The sequence below is a fragment of the Zingiber officinale genome, chromosome 2B (assembly GCF_018446385.1).
Source record: "Zingiber officinale cultivar Zhangliang chromosome 2B, Zo_v1.1, whole genome shotgun sequence".
Taxonomy (NCBI): Eukaryota; Viridiplantae; Streptophyta; class Magnoliopsida; order Zingiberales; family Zingiberaceae; genus Zingiber; species Zingiber officinale.
This window is the reverse complement of record NC_055989.1, coordinates 4,685,381-4,702,630: the sequence shown is the minus strand read 5'-3', so window position 1 is coordinate 4,702,630 and position 17,250 is coordinate 4,685,381. Positions and strand designations below refer to the sequence as shown.

The window sequence follows — 17,250 nt, the reverse complement described above, 5'->3', positions numbered from 1 at the left end:
TAAAAAATCGTACCAAACAAGTACATATACCAAGGTATCAAAGTGGACATAAAAATACCCAAAACCAAATATTGAAAGTGCTGGAAAACAGGTACTAGTCGACTACCATCTGTTGCAATCGACTGGCATATTACCAATATGAAATTCAGCCTTCCGCAACCAACTTCAGAAATGCATAAAAAATTCTAGAAAATTCAAAAAATCATGAAATTTTGAACACATATTTCTTATAATGTTATTTAACAAGAAAAAATATGCTTCCATGAAAATTCATAATATTTTTGAAGTTTTGATAAAAACTCAAACACCTTGAAAATCACTCAAGTTTGTATCAATTTGAAACCTTACTTTGAATTCATATGTTTCAAAATAACTATACCATAGTAAATAAAATATAGAATTATTTTCAAAACATTTAAAATATCCAACTATGATCTATGGGCACAATCTCCATTAATTAAACATTTACTTTCTGCATAGTTGTCCAATGATCACTAAGAATTGATACATTTCATAACTTGTCAAAATGTCATAAACATAAGTGAATTATTTGTATCATCCTATCATCTCACATCTATGTTTAGAAAATAATGAAAGTCATTGTGAGATGAAATAAAGGTAACTTCTACTTAGCCCTCATAAATTTCTATCAAGGCTAAATGCTCCCCCTTAAAGTCTCAAGTCAACCATATAGAAAAAAAATTGAAATTATGATTTCCATGGTTGACTTGACCCTAAATCCTCTAACCCTTGAGGATTGATTTTGGTACCCAATAGAAATTCTTTCTAATTGGGTTAACCAAATATTCCTTGGGAATCCATTTTCTATCTATAGTTTTAGTTTTTGATTGCTCCATAGCAAGTAGACAATGATAGGTATTTTCATTGTTGGGTTCATTGTATCCTAATCATATTTAGGGTTTTAGAGCCAATTTCAAAATTTCTAAGGGCATTGGTAAGATATTCTACATTTTCCCTTAAGGCCTTATTTTCTTCTAATAAACATGAATCATTTGAAATTATAGAAGAAACATGCATATCATTGTCCTTAGAACACATGGATTCTAATTTTTTCTTAAGCATGCAAATATCATTTTTCAAAGATTTGTTCTTTCTTTTTGCCTTAAACAAATCATCATTTATACTTGTAATAATTTTAATTAAAACATGAAGAGGAAGATTATGTACCTCACCTACCGAGAAGTCCAAATCCGATGTTTGACCTCCCCCTTCACTTGAGCTCCCTTCTTCATCTTGTTCGGATGAGGTGGAGGCTACATCATCAATTCTCATTAGAGCAAAATGGGATACATGATGTTCTTCTTCCTCCGATGACGATGGATCATCCCATGTTGCTTTTAGATTGTGAGCCTTCTTCCCCTTTTCTTTTGTCTTCTTCTCCTCCTTCTTCTTTCCTTCCTTCTTCTTCAAGAGAGGACAATCATCTCTTATGTGTCCTTCTCTTTGACAATTGTAGCAAATGATCTTTCTTGTCTTACTTTTGCTTCTTGAATTTTTCCTAGCATAGGATTTGTTAGTAGAAAAGGATTTAAATGCTTTTCTCATCTTCCTTACCATATATGCCTCTTGATCACTATCCGTTGAGGCACTTGACTCCTCAGAATCGGAAGATGATTGAGATAGAGCTTTCTTCTTCTTCCCCTTTCCCTTGTTTGCCACAAGCGCTACTCCTCTTGATCTTTCTCTATCTAGCCCTTCAACTCATGTCTCATGAAGCTCCATAGTTGAAAAGAATCCATCTAGAGAGTTCTTCTCTAGGTCCTTTAAAATGTAGAACGAGTCCACAATGGAGCTCCATGTCGAGGTTCTTGGGAAGACATTGATGGCTTTCATCAAGATATCTCGGTTTGAAAGTTTCTCACCTACACTTGTTAGTCCATTCAAAATTTCTTTAATCCTAGCATGAAGTATTGATACATTTTCTCCTTTTTCGAGTTTGATATTGTTGAGTTGAGTTCGGAGAAGATCCCTTCTTGCTAGTTTTGCTTCCGATGTCCCTTCATGAAACTCCACTAGCTTTTCCCATAATTCCTTGGTGCTTGAGTAGTTTCCAACCCTTGTTATTTCTTGTTGGGGAAGGACATTTAGTGATGATGTAAAGCCTTTGAGTTTACTAGATGCTCTTCCCTTTGCTTCTTATTCCATCTTATTTTCTCTAATATCTCATTGTTTTGATCTCTAAGCATTTCAAAACCATTTCCGATGATTAGCATAATGTCAAAATCAGTTTCGAAAAATACCTTCATTCTCTTATTCCACCAAGAGAATTCTCCTTCGAACTTGGGTGGATAGATGCTTGAACCGACCATTTTGATGAAGTGCTCTTTTCGGCGATTAGTCCGTTGAAGGGCATCCTTGCTCTGATACCAACTGTTAGGGATCGGTGGCCGGCTTGAAGGGGGGTTGGATAGCTAGGCCACCCCCAATTTACTTTCTTTTCTACACGGTTAGTTTACGCAAGCGGAATATACTAAAACTAAAACAATGAAAGCAAAGCAAGAATACAAACGCTAACACAATTCATTTACGTGGTTCGGAGATTTCTTGCTCATACTCCACGGCGTGTCCTTGAGGTGGGCGAACCTTTGATCCTTCGGTGGATCAATCCCCGACAATCTCCGGCTAGAGCTTTCTCCTTCTCGGTGGAGCAAACCTCTCACAAAAGATCTCTTCCTCTTTTACAATAATGAAGTTTAGGTTTGGGAGGAAGAGAGTAGACTTGGAAGCTTTGAGCAAAGACTAAGAGTTACGTTATTCAATAAGCATGAGTGACCTCCTTCATGCCCCAAAGCTTCCCTTAAATAAGAGAAGAGAGTTGATCAACATATCAACTCATCTCGGCACCAGTCGACTGCCAAAACCATTAGTCAACTGGTGCTATCGTTAGAGGTAGCCAACAACTACTTCACACCACCAACGGTTTGCCAACAGTCATTTACCAATCGACTGGTAAAACTACCAATCGACTGGTAAAACTACCAGTCGACTGGTAGCCGCTGGCTGAGCGAACATAATGCTTCTGTTCGCTCCCTGTCGATTGAACCAGTCGACTGCAACTTCTAGCAGTCGACTGCCCCGGTTACACACTCTCACTCATCCTCTCCGGAATCGCCCCTCTTGAAGCCCTCTTCCTCGGCCTTCGTCCCTCAGATGCACCCGAGCCTGCGACTCCTCTCCGTGTCATCCTTCACGTTGACTTGAAGTGCGCTTCCCTCGGCTCCACTCCGTTGCTCCTCGTCCGGTGGTCCCTCCGATGTCTTCCACACCATCCTTCACCGACTCAAGGATCCGAGCCCTAGGATGAGCTTCCCAAGCTTAGCTGCACCAAACTCCTCATGTGTGTTTCACCAAGTCCTGCAAGACTCAAACGCATATCAAACACATATGACAGCCTAATTTAAACTCTTTGACACACACATCAAAACCATGATCGTACCGATCAAACTTGGGTCGATTGCACCAACAATGTCAATTTGGATAGATCGGATGGATTCAAATCAGTAGAAATAAGAATATTATAAAAAAAATTTCATCCCGAACTCTGAATCTAAGCACAATCCAAAAATCCCAAACTCGAATCCGAATTAGGCTAACCCAACTAACCCGAATAATCTAACTGACCAGATAAAAAAATATTTTTTTATTATTTTCCTAATAATCTTTTATTTTTATTCTAATACTTCTCATTATCATACTAACATTCAACTATTATATACATAAAACATCTTAATTTTTAAAATAATATTTAATTTAATTCTAAAAAATCCTAAACCCTAATTAGGTCAATCTAGGCCAATATAAATCCAACATGATCTTAACATAACCTAAAAACTCTAAATCCGAACTCAAAAACCCCCAACCCTAATCCTATATTTTTCGGATTGACTCTGATCATATCGATATATTTGATTCATTTCTGACAACTCTAGGTCATAACAAATAAATTTATAAAGCAAGGTGTAATAAGCTTCAAGTTTTCACTCATACATCATGGTTCAATACTCAATTACGATGTATTTATAAAAAGTTTTCTTTCAATTAGATTGAATAATTATGGGATGTTAAACTTCTAGATTATTTATGATTATTTATTGTACTTTTTAATCTACGTTAGTAGTCATAAGAAATTTTAATAAGGTTGAATCAGTCTTTTCAAATTCGATATTATTTAGTTTAATATTTTATAAATAAATTTATTAAAATACGTGCGAAAACGTAGAAGTATAAGCATTTTCATGGAAATTGACCAGAAGGGGGAGCTGGAAGATTCGGGAGACCACTCGATCCTTAGCCAAATAAAATTCACCGAACTTGACAGCCGGCAAGGCTTTCCAGCTGGAGAATGACGACGGATATGATTAAGTGGGACCCACTGATCCGCATCGATTGGGAGAGACGACAGTCGTTGCCTCTTCCATGATCTTCGGATCCCCTTCCATGTGCCGTGCCAAGTCTTGCGACGATCCGCTGTTCATTCGGTGTACGTGAACGGTGAGCGCCGAGTTCCATCAACCTGGACGGCAGTGATGCGGCGTTGTTCGTCTTGGGTGGCAAGGGAGATTGGGGGGGATCCTAGTAAGATTAATAAACTCGTCCTTCCCCTACAAGACGGCGGCGGAGAGCTCTCCTTGCACGGAGGCGGTGGGAAGAAGAGGAAGGACTAATAAGTGAGGGAGAGGAATTCGATTTCTTCTCCCTGGTCTCCTCCCTCTCTCTCTCCCTCCTACCTTCTGCCAGGGGCACAAAAAAAGCTCCAATCTTTGTTGGGGCGGGATCTGTTTGATCTCGATTATCGATAATAATAATACAAAATTGTGCTTTTCTATGATGGAATTCAGGGAGGGGGCGGCGGAGGAGAGAGCAGACTCCGGGGTGGGGTTCCGCTTCCTGACGAGGCGGAAACAGGTAGACTCTAATCGGACTGGCGGAGGACACCAGCTCGCCAAGGCGTTGTCGGTTCCTCAGCTTGTGGTCATAGGTAAGCACGTCCATTCTTTTTGTCCTTCCTTTGCTTCAAGTCTAAGCTCGTTTTTTGCAGTTGGATTTCTACTCGAGTGATATGTTACTCTGCTTCCTTTTTGCCCTAAAAATAGTAGTTTTGATGCTTTTAGTCGTTTAGTTATTGATTTCGCTGGAAGGTTAAAAAAAATGGTCATATTTCCTGCAGTCGCTAAATTCGTCAACGAATTCCTTTTAAGGGAAGTTGATGTCTGACACACAATTATATATTCTGTTTGTTTTCTAGCGTGAAATCGACTTTTGATCACCTTAGATTTTGATGCCATAATTGTTCTTCTTCCTATCTGTACAGGTGTTGGCACGACTATAGGTGCTGGAGTCTATGTTCTTGTTGGCACTGCTGCCAGAGAGCATTCAGGACCAGCTCTCACCATCTCCTTTCTGATAGCTGGGATAGCAGCTGCTCTTTCAGCTTTCTGCTACGCGGAGCTTTCAAGTCGCTGCCCTTCTGCAGGAAGCGCCTACCATTATTCATACATTTGTGTTGGAGAAGGGTGATTATTTAATTCTTTACAATAGCAAAATCAAATTTGTGTTATTACTGAAGGAATCATTGCAAGATATTTTAGTTAAACTAGTTCTGGCATTACTCGAGCTTCAAAATCGGGGGAATGTGCTGATTTATCAGACATAAGCTAGTTGGTAATTCATGTTTGTTATCTTTCTTGTCAGGGTTGCTTGGATTGTTGGCTGGGCTTTAATTCTTGAGTATTCCATTGGCGGAGCAGCTGTTGCTCGTGGCATATCTCCAAACTTGGTTAGTGAGTTTCCATTACCTTGAGCTTTTTATCTAAGTTGATTGGTTACTCATTTAGAATGACAGATATGCCATTTGTAAAATATAACAATGTTCTTGGATATCTACGGTTGCGTTTTTATCTGTTATAGGAATCTCACATATCCATTTTAACAATTTGATTGTTGCTATATCAACTTTTTATACATGCTATTCTGTATTTGCCCAATATTTCTATCCATAAAGTATGACCAACTAAACAACAATCCATAAATTTTCTTTTAACTCAAGGAGCACATAACAATCACACAAGACTTCAATAGCTCCCTTCATTTCAACTAACTAGCGTTTTTATCTTCTTAATGATATCTGCATCAGCATGTCCCAATCTCTACATCTCCTAGTTGAACAATAGGTCTAGATATCTTTCAATTCTTATTATTGAAAGAATCTTATATAATGAGGTTTAATTTACTTTAAAACTGTAGTTTCTAAAGTTTTTCTCTATAACTCAAGCATTCATGATTAGCTTTGAGTTTCAATATATTTAGCACTCTCAACGTTCATTGATACCATGAAAGTTGAGCTTGAATATCGTTGGTAGGATCATCTATGCCAATGTAAAACAACTAGAATTTGATGAAAAGTTAGTATTTTCGGGAATTCTTTTGTTACACTCCAAGTAACTCTATCACTTGTGACTTGTATTCACATTACAACATAGTCCTTTGTTATACTGATATTTTTGCAACATCATATGCAAATTGTTTGTCTTGTCTATATATTCTTTTGTTTGTTGTCTTACTCGATAAATAACTTGTAAAGTTCAACAAATAACATTTGTGTGTTTTCTCTCAACTTTGTTGAATGCTTCTTTTAACAAATATAAACAATGCGTTAATATGTTTAACATCTGAAATTCTTGGAGAAATGATGATAATGCCAAAAAAATACCTTGACTCTTGGTTCTCTTGACAATATCGATCTCAGGCATTAGTTTTTGGAGGAAAAGATAGTCTGCCTTCATTTTTGGCACGTGTTCAGATACCAGGCACCGATATTGTAGTTGATCCCTGTGCCGCTTCTCTAGTGCTGATTGTAACTATATTACTCTGCTTAGGAATAAAGGAGGTATGCCACTAACAGCCAGGCTTTCGATGCTAATCTTATGCAGTTTGCTTTCTTAACTTTTGATGCTTTACAATGCAGAGCACATTTGTACAAGGAATTGTCACTACTCTAAATGTCTGCGTCCTGTTATTTGTCATCATTGCTGGTGGATATATCTGCTTCCAGACTGGATGGGTTGGATATAGTGTAACTGGCGGGTAATTTATGACTAAACATTCCATTCAAAGATTTTAATTAATTCTAGTTCTCATGGTGTATTGTAAAGTTTCAGGTATTTCCCTTATGGTGTAAATGGAGTGCTTGCTGGTTCAGCAACTGTCTTCTTTGCATTCATAGGATTTGATTCTGTTGCCAGCACTGCTGAGGAGGTTAGATTTATTTATTTTACTTTTAGTGATCCTGATGTACACGATGCTTAATTGTTCATCGTGTTTATGCAGGTTAAGAATCCTCAAAGAGACTTGCCTTTAGGTATAGCAACTGCTTTGACCATATGTTGTTCCTTGTATATGATGGTCTCCATGGTTGTAGTTGGCTTGGTTCCATATTTTGCTTTGGACCCTGACACTCCAATATCATCTGCATTTGCGAAGAACGATGTTCACTGGGCAGTGTAAGTTACTTGCTCATGCATCTCCCTGATAGTCATTCTGTAATGTTCTCCTCCTTCCTTCATGATTTTGTTTTTCTTTGACTTCTTGATAATCAGGTACATAATCACATCGGGCGCTTGTCTCGCACTTTGCTCAGCTTTGATGGGTTCAATGCTCCCACAGGTGCTCCAAACATGTATAAATGAGCATTCTAGCCTACGCCAATACTTGACGAGGACCGAAACATAAATGATCAAACAAATGATTTTACATTGTATAAATATAATACCTTTTTTTAGTAAGATGAGTAGGTTCTTTTAACAACAGGTGAAGAATTGTCACTTCTAGATTCAATTGGTACTTTGGCGATCGTCAACACTGTTTTTCATACCAAATATATTTATTTGAACTCTGTAACTAGTCATGGTTTTCGATGTACTAATATTCTGAATTCTGTATGTTTTTTTTTTGCCAGCCTAGAATACTAATGGCAATGTCTAGAGATGGATTGTTGCCATCATTTTTCTCTGATGTTAATGAGCACACAAAAGTACCGGTGAAGAGCACGATTGTAACCGGGGTCTTCGCGTCATCCCTAACATTCTTTATGGACGTTTCACAATTAGCTGGAATGGTAAATAACTTTAGGCTCTCCTATGTTCTTTGCGTAGGTGTGCAAACTTTCATAGAGCTACTAACCACCCTGCATTTTGTATACTCTGTAATGCATAGGTCAGTGTTGGCACACTTCTTGCATTCACCATAGTTGCCGTTTCAATCTTGATACTGAGATATGTTCCTCCAAGCGAGGTTCCTCTGCCGTCTTCTCTCCGGGAATCGATCGATTCAGTTTCATTTTGCCATAATTCTCAAAATAATGAGGAAAATGCCGCTCCTTCTGAAATTACCTGCAGTAAACATGACCAAGAAGATGATGATATATCTGAAGCTATCTCTAAAGAATCATTTGATTATCCTCTGATCGTGAAGGAAACTAGTAAAGGTAATTATGACTCAAAATCTATTAAATCTCTGAACTATAAACTTCTTCATTAATTGCCAATGTCATATGTCAGTATCCTCATGATTATGCAACTTATGTTTAGCAAACATCATTTGCATTTCTTGCCTGCATTAGTTGCTGCCATTGTTTCGTTGTAGAGAATTTGAACGAAGAAGCTCGGCGGCAGAAAGCAGCTTGGAGCATAGCATTTGTATGTGCCGGAGTGCTTATCCTCACTATATCAGCTTCTTACTCATTCTTGCCTGAGTAAGTAATTCAGATACTAGTGATGAATCCTGGTCATCTTCATGCATCTCTTGGTAGTCCTAGTGAACTATTTACGACTATTAGCGATCACGAAATGACCGAATTTGAATGAACTATACAATTCATATACATAAGCAATTCCTAACGACCTTCCAATCGTGTGTCTTAGTAGTTTCCTACGCTACACTGCATGCTCAGCCAGTGGCTTGCTTCTTCTCGCTGGTTTGTTTGCGCTTTACTGGATTGGCCAAGACAATGCTCGCCACAGCTTTGGGCACGCCGGAGGTACACTACCTACAATGTTGTCCTCCACATTCCGATAAGTTACAATATTTTGGTGGTCTCTGCAGGTTTCATTTGCCCCTTTGTACCGTTTCTTCCCGTTTGTTGCATCCTCGTTAACACATATCTACTGGTAAATCTCAGGTAAGGCTATACTTGCCCGACAACGGTCTTGCGATAATCTCACTCTCTCATCATGTTTGATTGTGTGTTTGATGATAGTGCTGGCACATGGCTCCGTGTTTCGGTGTGGCTGCTGTTGGGGATCGTCGTGTACTTGTTCTACGGGCGAACCCGGAGCTCACTGACCGGTGTTGTTTACGTGCCCGGGGCACATGTGGATGAAATATTCAAAGCCTCAGAGTTCGTAGCATAGAGTAGGAACATCACAACCATGTTCTTATGAAAGAAGAGGAGCTGTAACATATATAGTTGTTGCTACCTCCTAAACCAGTGCAAATGGTTTGTTAAACAAAAACAGAGAAGAAAGATAATTTTTATATACATTTTTAAATTGACTTTTTCTATTTTTGATATATTTTTTAACAATTTAATATATTATGGTTATGTTTGGTTGGATGTAATGTAATCGAACTTGTAATGTAATTAAATTTGTAATGTAATGTAATGTAATCTTGATTACATTAGGTAATATAATTAATAATGTATGTAATCTTTGATTACAAGGATGATTATATTCTTTTGTTTGGTATCCATTATTTTTTATAAATAATATAATTCATATTATTATAAAATGATAAAAATATCCTGTGATTTCTACCGACGGTCGTTGCACCTATGTCGAAGTTTGCGGCTGTCGGCGATCGGCGACGGCGACGGCGTTGACGGGTGACCACCGGCGGCGGCGGGCGACCGGTGGCGGCGGCGGCGGCGACCGACAACGATGTCCGACGATCGGCAACGGTGATGGCGTCCGGCGATCGATAGCGGCGACGGCGGGCGGTGGACGGGTGACGGCCGACGGGCGATCGACGAGTGACGGTTGACTAGGAGTATATTCGATATTCAAATTTTGATTAAATAATGACCTTATAATGTAATCACAACGGCTAACCATTTAAGCAAAAATACCTTCAGCCTAGTTGTGTATGGATCAAGCTGTGAGACACTCACCTTTGTTATTGATCTCCCCAGCATTTAATGAACACAGTCTCAAATTAATTGGGATCAAATTTGTGATGTTTAAACTTGTGCTCGGAGGTAGGGTGTTATGGTTAAGTTCTCCAAGATTAGGAATCTAGAGATCGATATTTAGTTGTGAGGTATTATTGAGAATTTTTTTTTCATAATCGATAGTAAATTTAAGAATGTTGATTGTCAAAATGAATTTTTATGTGTATTTTTTTGATTTATTTTTACAGTGGTGAAAATTTTTTATGGGATCGGGTTGATCATCCTAAATGTTACAAATCTAATTAATTATTTTTTATGATATTTAAATTTGTTTGATAAAATAATCAAATCAAGTTAAGTTTTAAATGAATCAAAGTGTTGAAATTATTATTAAGTTTGATTTGATTTCTTTGTTTATAAGTTTGTTTTAAATTTAACTTTAGTTTCATTCATTTAAATTATAGAATTCTAAATTTATAAATTTATTTGATTGTTTAAAAGTTTTATATTTTAAATTTATTTAATTGATTATTAAGTTTGATAAGATAAATTTATTTATTTATCTATCATATTAATATCTATTATAAGAGTTTTATTAATTAACATAATGAATATTATTGTATTCAAATTTATTTTTTTAATTATTGTTCATTTAATTAATGAGCAAGCATAATTAAATTCTTATCAAGTCAACATCAACCTTCGGAGCTATGATGCAGCGGTCAAGACATTCAGTTGTCTCCTATATATCCACGATTTAATTTTCAGTTACGATGTATTTTTCTTCCAAATGAGATTTACAAAGGATATTGAAATTCTCGGCCGTCTGCTACAAAGTGCTTCCTGATTTATCTTGATAACTTCCGTGGAGTCGGATCAACCACTCAGACTCGATGTTATTTAATCTGATTAATTATTATTTTTATTATTATTAAACACCAAATTTATTCCTCCCTCTAAAGGCTGATACTCCATTCCTTTTGACTGACACTCACATTAAATATTCAGATATCCTATTCCCTCTGCCTAATTTTAGGGGTCCTTGAGCTCATGTCTGCAAGTTCCCCAACCAGATCTGCTATCTCCATCTTCATCCCTTTTCCAGTTTGTTTCCAAGAAAAAGCTCAAGAACACTATCCACCAAATCATCAACTGCTAATTCTTTATGACAGTGGCAATGAGTCTACTCAGAACTGACCACCTTTCTTCAGCATATTCAACAGAAAGAACTCTCTGCCTACAATGAATTGTCTCAATCCTCTCATTCTTTATTGAAAAACATATTCCTGCACTCTTTCTCAGACATCAATGCTTAAACTATACTGACACACCACTTGGCAGTTCTTGGGAAAGGCACCAGTGGTTGCTTTTATTGGGGCATCTTCCTTGATCAACTCAATGGAACTGCCAAGTGACTTGCCAGTGAAAAAAAAAGAAGAAACAAATCTGGTTATCTTGTGGCCAGCAAAATTCTATGGTGGAAGCCTGGAACTGGCCTCTTGCATCTTTTCTGGCAGTCAGCAAGCAGAAATGAGCTCAGTTGTTGATACTGCTTTGGTTTGAATCCCTTGCTGTTTTCATGAAAAAAGGAGCAACATTCAGTTGAGAAATTTAAAGGAAAAAAAAAAGAACAAATTTGACAAACAGATAATAAGCACCTGCTTTCTTTGCTTGAGTGATTCTTGTATAATTTGTGCATAAAGGGATGTTTTTGATCAGTATACCGAGTGATTCTTCTATGATTTGTGCATAAAGGGATTGTTTTTGATGAAGAAAAAGGTTTGGGACCTTGATTTGTGGTTTGTGCCAATGAATTAATAGTAAGTTTCCGCGAAACCATGAGAGTATGGCAATAGTTCTTCCACCTCAACCCGAGAGCTAGAGCTCGTGCTTTTGATTCTATTGCGGTTGACTGTTTCGACCTCCGCGGTGAAAATGCTATGTACTGGTCTATGGTCGGAAAATCTCGACTCGCCGTGTAAATAAGCTAGCTGAGTAAGGCCTTGTCCATGCCATAATATGCGATCACACCTAAAAAGATCTTGCTTAGCTAAGAGACTAGATCAACTTGAGAAAGTTATGCCAAAGAAGAATTATAACACTACCATGCCGGTGTTCGCCTCTTCTCTTTACGGTGTATGTCTTCACCGGCATATCGGTCGGAGTTGTTTGAATATTTGTAGGTGGGGGGAAAGGATATCCTTCCTTCTTTCCATCCTTGGAAGACACGGCCGCACCGTTGCTCTATTCGAAGCTGTTTTTTTACAAAAAATGTATTGAGTTTAGAAGATTCATAGCTTTTAACTAGTCCACAAGGAGTCATTTTGCCCTCTCAGGGAGAATCCACATACTTTTGATCAATCAAATTAGTTCAAAGCAACACTAAGAAAGTAAAAGCTACCACTTAAACAACACTTATGAAAGAATTGGCCAACTACCTGATCCCTTTGCAACAATGCTCTCCAGTTGTGCATCTCAACTAGAGCTTTTGCTGATTGATACGAAAGTGCAATACGGTAGTTCAAGTCGCCGAGCCATATAATGCGACTGAAATAAGAACATGATAACAAGAGAAAACTATCATCAATTCATTCCTTTCAGATCACATGAGAGCAATATGAACAAGTGAATAGCAAAGTGTGAAGATTAATCCTACTCATGATCAAGAATTGTTTCGGGAGACTTGTCGTCAAACACTTTCTGCACTCGAGGAAACTTTGTTTTCCTTAATATCTCAATCACATCTGAGTTCCTCCGCAACTCATCTCCTTCTTTCTCTCCTGAAGTTAGATGACTACAGACGAAGCAAAAGCTCGTTCGATGCAAACACATGCTGATTGCTATCGAACCCTGCAGACGAAAACAAACAGTTTGCTAGTACCAATAGACAAAGTAGTCAGTGTAATGCAAGATGCAAGATGCAAGAAGCAAGATGTTAACCTTGTTTCCGAGATAACCCATTAGTCCCCTTCCGACACAAGAGACCTTCAAGTTCGTTATGTCGGTTCTAATTTCACTTCGAACCCAAATTGTCAAGAATATGCCAACCATCTGCTTACTTGCAACTAAGCAGTATCTAGAACTGTAACATAGGAATTAAGACATTTTCTGAGATAAAGATTTCTACCACTGAAGAGGTAAATCAATGGAATTATCGAAACAAACACCTCGAGTGAACCGATGAGGACGTATCGGTTTCTTCCAAATACTGTGGAGCTCCATAAGCAAATGGCATTGGTGAGAAAAGACCAGCATAAGGTGATTCTCCCCTGCCAATCTCATCATAGGGTGAGCCTCCATAACTGAAATTGGGATCAAAGTTGCTTGGCCTGCTCTCGATGCTCATCCGGTCACAAACACTATACCTTCGATCCAACCATGGTTGCATTACCGCGATATCATCACCAATTCTCAAACTACGACTCGTGTAGAGGACCGACGGTTGATGGAAGAATGATGAATTCATGTGCCTCGTAGAGGATCCCTCAAAATCAGCATCTAGCTCAACCAGTGGATTGGGGATCGGAGACGGTAAACGGTAGCTGCCGCAATTACCTGCGCCTGGAAGAGTGTTCAATGTCTTTCTAATGAGTGCCAGCCATTTCTTGGCCGGAATGTTGTCTTCTGAACCGAGAACGTTGCCGGCATTGAGAGGAACAATCTCTTGAAATCTGAAAAGGAGAAGAAGAAGAAGAATAAAAAAAAGGAACTAACCAAAATGTTACTTCAACATCTCAAAATTTAGCTGAGTGAAGTGCAGAACCAACCCCAGAACATAAATGTCTGCAGGTGGTGATGTATGGATCCATTCCTCAAGATTCAGAGTCTTTGTTGGGGACTTGCCACCAACGTTCCATGTCGATACAAAAATTCTATGAACCAAAAACCACATCAATAAGATATCAGAAAGCAAATTGTTGCAAGGAGCAAGAGAATTGATTACTTGTAATCCTGAACATCTGCAACTTGAGCTGTGTCAGCATCTGAGTTCCTCTTGAACTGTCTCTCTGAGAAATCGGGAAGGAAATGACTAACTTTTTTGTGGTCAAAAGATCAGAACAAGAGAGATGGCAACATTGTATTTACCTCTTCTGTTTTTCTTCGCTGTGTTTATCTCCATGTCTGCTGAATTGGCACTCCATTTCCCATCGTCTTCTGATGAAAACTCGGAATCGTTAATGGGGGAGAGAACAGAACAGCAACAAGAACAGGATACGAGGCCTACCTCTTCCAAACGCATCATCATCGGCGTGGAAGTGCTGAGGTTTGTTCTTGGTGCCGAACCATTTTCGTACCGTCTTGGACCAAGATGACTTCTCCAATCAAAACGAGATTATATATATATATATCAGAAAACAAGATCAGAATTCTCGAAGACCAAACATTTCTGCGATAGAAAACCTTGTCTTTCCTCGAGCTGTCATCTCTCATTGTTCCAGAAGTCCTCCTTCATGCACACCGCTGCTGATGCCGATGTCGATGTCGAAGAAGCGCAAAAGGCCGGTTTTTTTCGACGAAGAAGATGAAGTTTTTCCGCAAAGAAAGAGGGATCCGAAGCCTACGGATCCTAAGAAAGGGGAAAGCTGTGATTGTGGACGCAGATTCAGGGAAGAAGAGCGAATGGGAGAGCGCGCACTGCCTTCCTCCCCTCTCCCCAATGCCTAGGCCTTGTTTTCGGACTCCGCTACAGCAAAGCGTCCAATTTGAAGAGGAGAAAAAGCGGAAGCATGGAGCTTTATCCTCCCTCGTAAACCTGCCTTTCTCTCTCCTCGACTTCTTCCTCCCAGGCACTTTGCTTCCCCCAAAACCAGAACAAAGCTGGTAAGAAGAGTCCAAGAGAGAGAGAGAGTCGTAGAATACGAGTAGACAACTACGCATCTGCTGCCCGTCCCTCGTCAGTCCCTGTCTCCAGGCTGACTCTGCTCCTGCATCCTCAAAATCCTGCCCGCGGTCAGTTGGCTGTTCTTTTCTCACTGTTCCTTTACAGGAGTAACAAAAACCAGTGAAGAACACAAATGACAAAGACTCGTCTGATCCTCGAGAGATGATTATTAGCTTAAAAAAATCGAATTTTTCTACTCGCAATAGAATAGTTTGATCGCAAACAAGTCTCTCTACTCGTAAAAATGTGATTTTTTTCCCTTCCTGTTTTTGGTTTATCTTTTGCATTAAATGGAAGGGGAATGTCTAGAACAGCTTCGCCACTTTTCTGCGTGCAGTCAATTGTTTCCTAGAACGCTGGGCTGTCTGTTCTTGTCTACTGCTGCACCAACTGCCACAACATCTCCACCTCGAGCTTCCTCGTGGCTGTAGGGCTCCTCTGCTGCTCGAATGCTGTATTTAAGGGGCAGACCAGTTCGTGCGTCCTTCGAATTCAGGTTCCTGCCTGGCCTTCACTGAGCAGATAGGAGACACCCTGTTTGATTTAGCTCCTCAAGGCCATAAATTAAGGTGAGTTGCACTGGCACTCATGATCTTGCTCGAACCATCTTGGGAACTGTCTGAGGAGAAGCTGCCTCAGAATTGCCAAAGAATTACTAGGCACGTAGCCCTTCATATCAAACTGTCTGATCAATCAATAGGCCATGAATGCCCTTCCTTGTGATCTTCCATCAACCTCCTCCACCTCACAACCATGCATCAGTCATGTCAAAACTTCATATTCAATCCTCTACTTGTTTAATATGAATGACTGTAATATTAAGCTTTCTTTTTTCTTTTTGCTCTGCATCATGAGAAGCTTATGAAGAATATATAGACATAAATATATAAACAAATAGAGAGGGAGAGAAAGAAGAGTCAAAGGAGTAAAGTTTCTTCTCCAAACACTTTTCTTTTTCAGCTTTAAGACCTTCTTATTTAGCTTTATAGACTGAAGTCTCGCATAACGATTTGATAGAGGTTGGCCTTTCCCTCAAGTCATTTTCTTGGAGTTTCACATCAAAAGGAGCAAATAATTGAGAAAAAAGGAGGTTAAACTAAAGCAGCTTTAGCTAGATCTACACAGTAAGTTAGATTCTTGATCTTAAGGTCTTGCGATAATTAATGTAGGAGGATCCTATCGAACTAGATCAAATCTACCATTTTCGATAATAATATATATTAAAAAAACGACTTTTAAAAAGGTATTATTAGATTAGAAGAAAAATAGAATATTTGGATGAAATCTTCAAAGCAAATCATTTTACTTTCGAGTAATTTAACCCATGAAATGCTGCGTGATCTCAATTGAATTTGAAGATTAAATTTGGATATTTCGTATATGATCATCTTTTTTTTTTTCATGTTCAGACAGCTTTCATATCAAAATTATCGACCAAATTTAGGAGAATTTTTTTAACTTAATTTGAAAGAACACTTTATGTTTTTTTTATACTAAAAGACCTCTAACTTAAAGGAAAATTTTATAAAACGATGATTAAATCTATTATGTTATGTGGAATTGTATGTTAAGTTATGACACAAGAATAGAGAGTTGTAAATGTCCTGACATACCAGAATGAACATAAAAAAAATAAAAATATTAGAAAAAAACCGGGGTTGCACCTATGAGGGAAATTTTCAAAAGACATATTTAAGATGATACAAATATATACTTAGACGACTAATAAATACTCCAATTAAACGATATAAAATTATAATAAATGTTCATATTAATTAAATGAGGAATATCAAAAAAAAAAACTTGATTAATAATAATAAAATAAGATAAAAATCGGGGTTACACCTATGAGGGAAATTTTCAAAAGTCATAGTTAAGATGATACAAATATATATATACTTAGACGATTAATAAATACTCCAATTAAACGATATAAAACTATAACAAATGTTCATATTAAATGAGGAATATAAAAAAAACTTGATTAATAATAATAAAATAAGATAAAATTTATTTAAATAATAATATAATAGGGATATAAGCCATATTAAGAAATTCCTAAAAATTCACTATAGCTGGGGCTTGAACCGCAGGTACCTAGGTGATAACTTGGATGCCTTACCGTTACGCCATAGTTGTTATTATTGGCTATTATTGTAATTTGAATTATTTTCTCATGTAG

General features: G+C 38.0%; 2 protein-coding genes across 3 annotated transcripts; one reads left to right on the top strand and one right to left on the bottom strand.

The window, feature by feature from the left end:
* The first annotated feature begins 4,639 nt into the window (after positions 1-4,639).
* LOC122045141 (cationic amino acid transporter 2, vacuolar-like) lies at positions 4,640-9,566 on the top strand. Of its 2 annotated transcripts, none has more exons than XM_042605226.1 (14): positions 4,640-4,999; positions 5,333-5,534; positions 5,713-5,797; positions 6,767-6,907; positions 6,986-7,104; positions 7,179-7,275; positions 7,348-7,520; positions 7,617-7,683; positions 7,976-8,134; positions 8,233-8,503; positions 8,662-8,770; positions 8,940-9,055; positions 9,121-9,196; positions 9,275-9,566. In XM_042605226.1, exons 1-14 carry the CDS (start codon positions 4,846-4,848, stop codon positions 9,426-9,428), a joined length of 1,923 nt encoding a protein of 640 aa, XP_042461160.1. In that variant the 5' UTR covers positions 4,640-4,845; the 3' UTR covers positions 9,429-9,566. The 2 variants fall into 2 exon arrangements, with proteins under 2 accessions (XP_042461160.1, XP_042461161.1); XM_042605227.1 differs by having other exon boundaries at positions 4,641-4,999; positions 8,943-9,055.
* Positions 9,567-11,109: 1,543 nt separating this feature from the next.
* Positions 11,110-15,944, bottom strand: LOC122045140 (type I inositol polyphosphate 5-phosphatase 4-like). The gene is made up of 12 exons (XM_042605225.1): positions 14,588-15,944; positions 14,412-14,502; positions 14,273-14,341; positions 14,130-14,193; positions 13,954-14,058; positions 13,354-13,857; positions 13,127-13,268; positions 12,843-13,036; positions 12,625-12,733; positions 12,292-12,440; positions 11,845-12,217; positions 11,110-11,757 (listed from the first exon to the last, which is right to left on the bottom strand). The coding sequence occupies exons 1-11, from the start codon at positions 14,615-14,617 to the stop codon at positions 12,001-12,003; spliced, it is 1,674 nt and encodes a 557-aa protein (XP_042461159.1). The 5' UTR covers positions 14,618-15,944; the 3' UTR covers positions 11,110-11,757; positions 11,845-12,000.
* Positions 15,945-17,250: the final 1,306 nt, after the last annotated feature.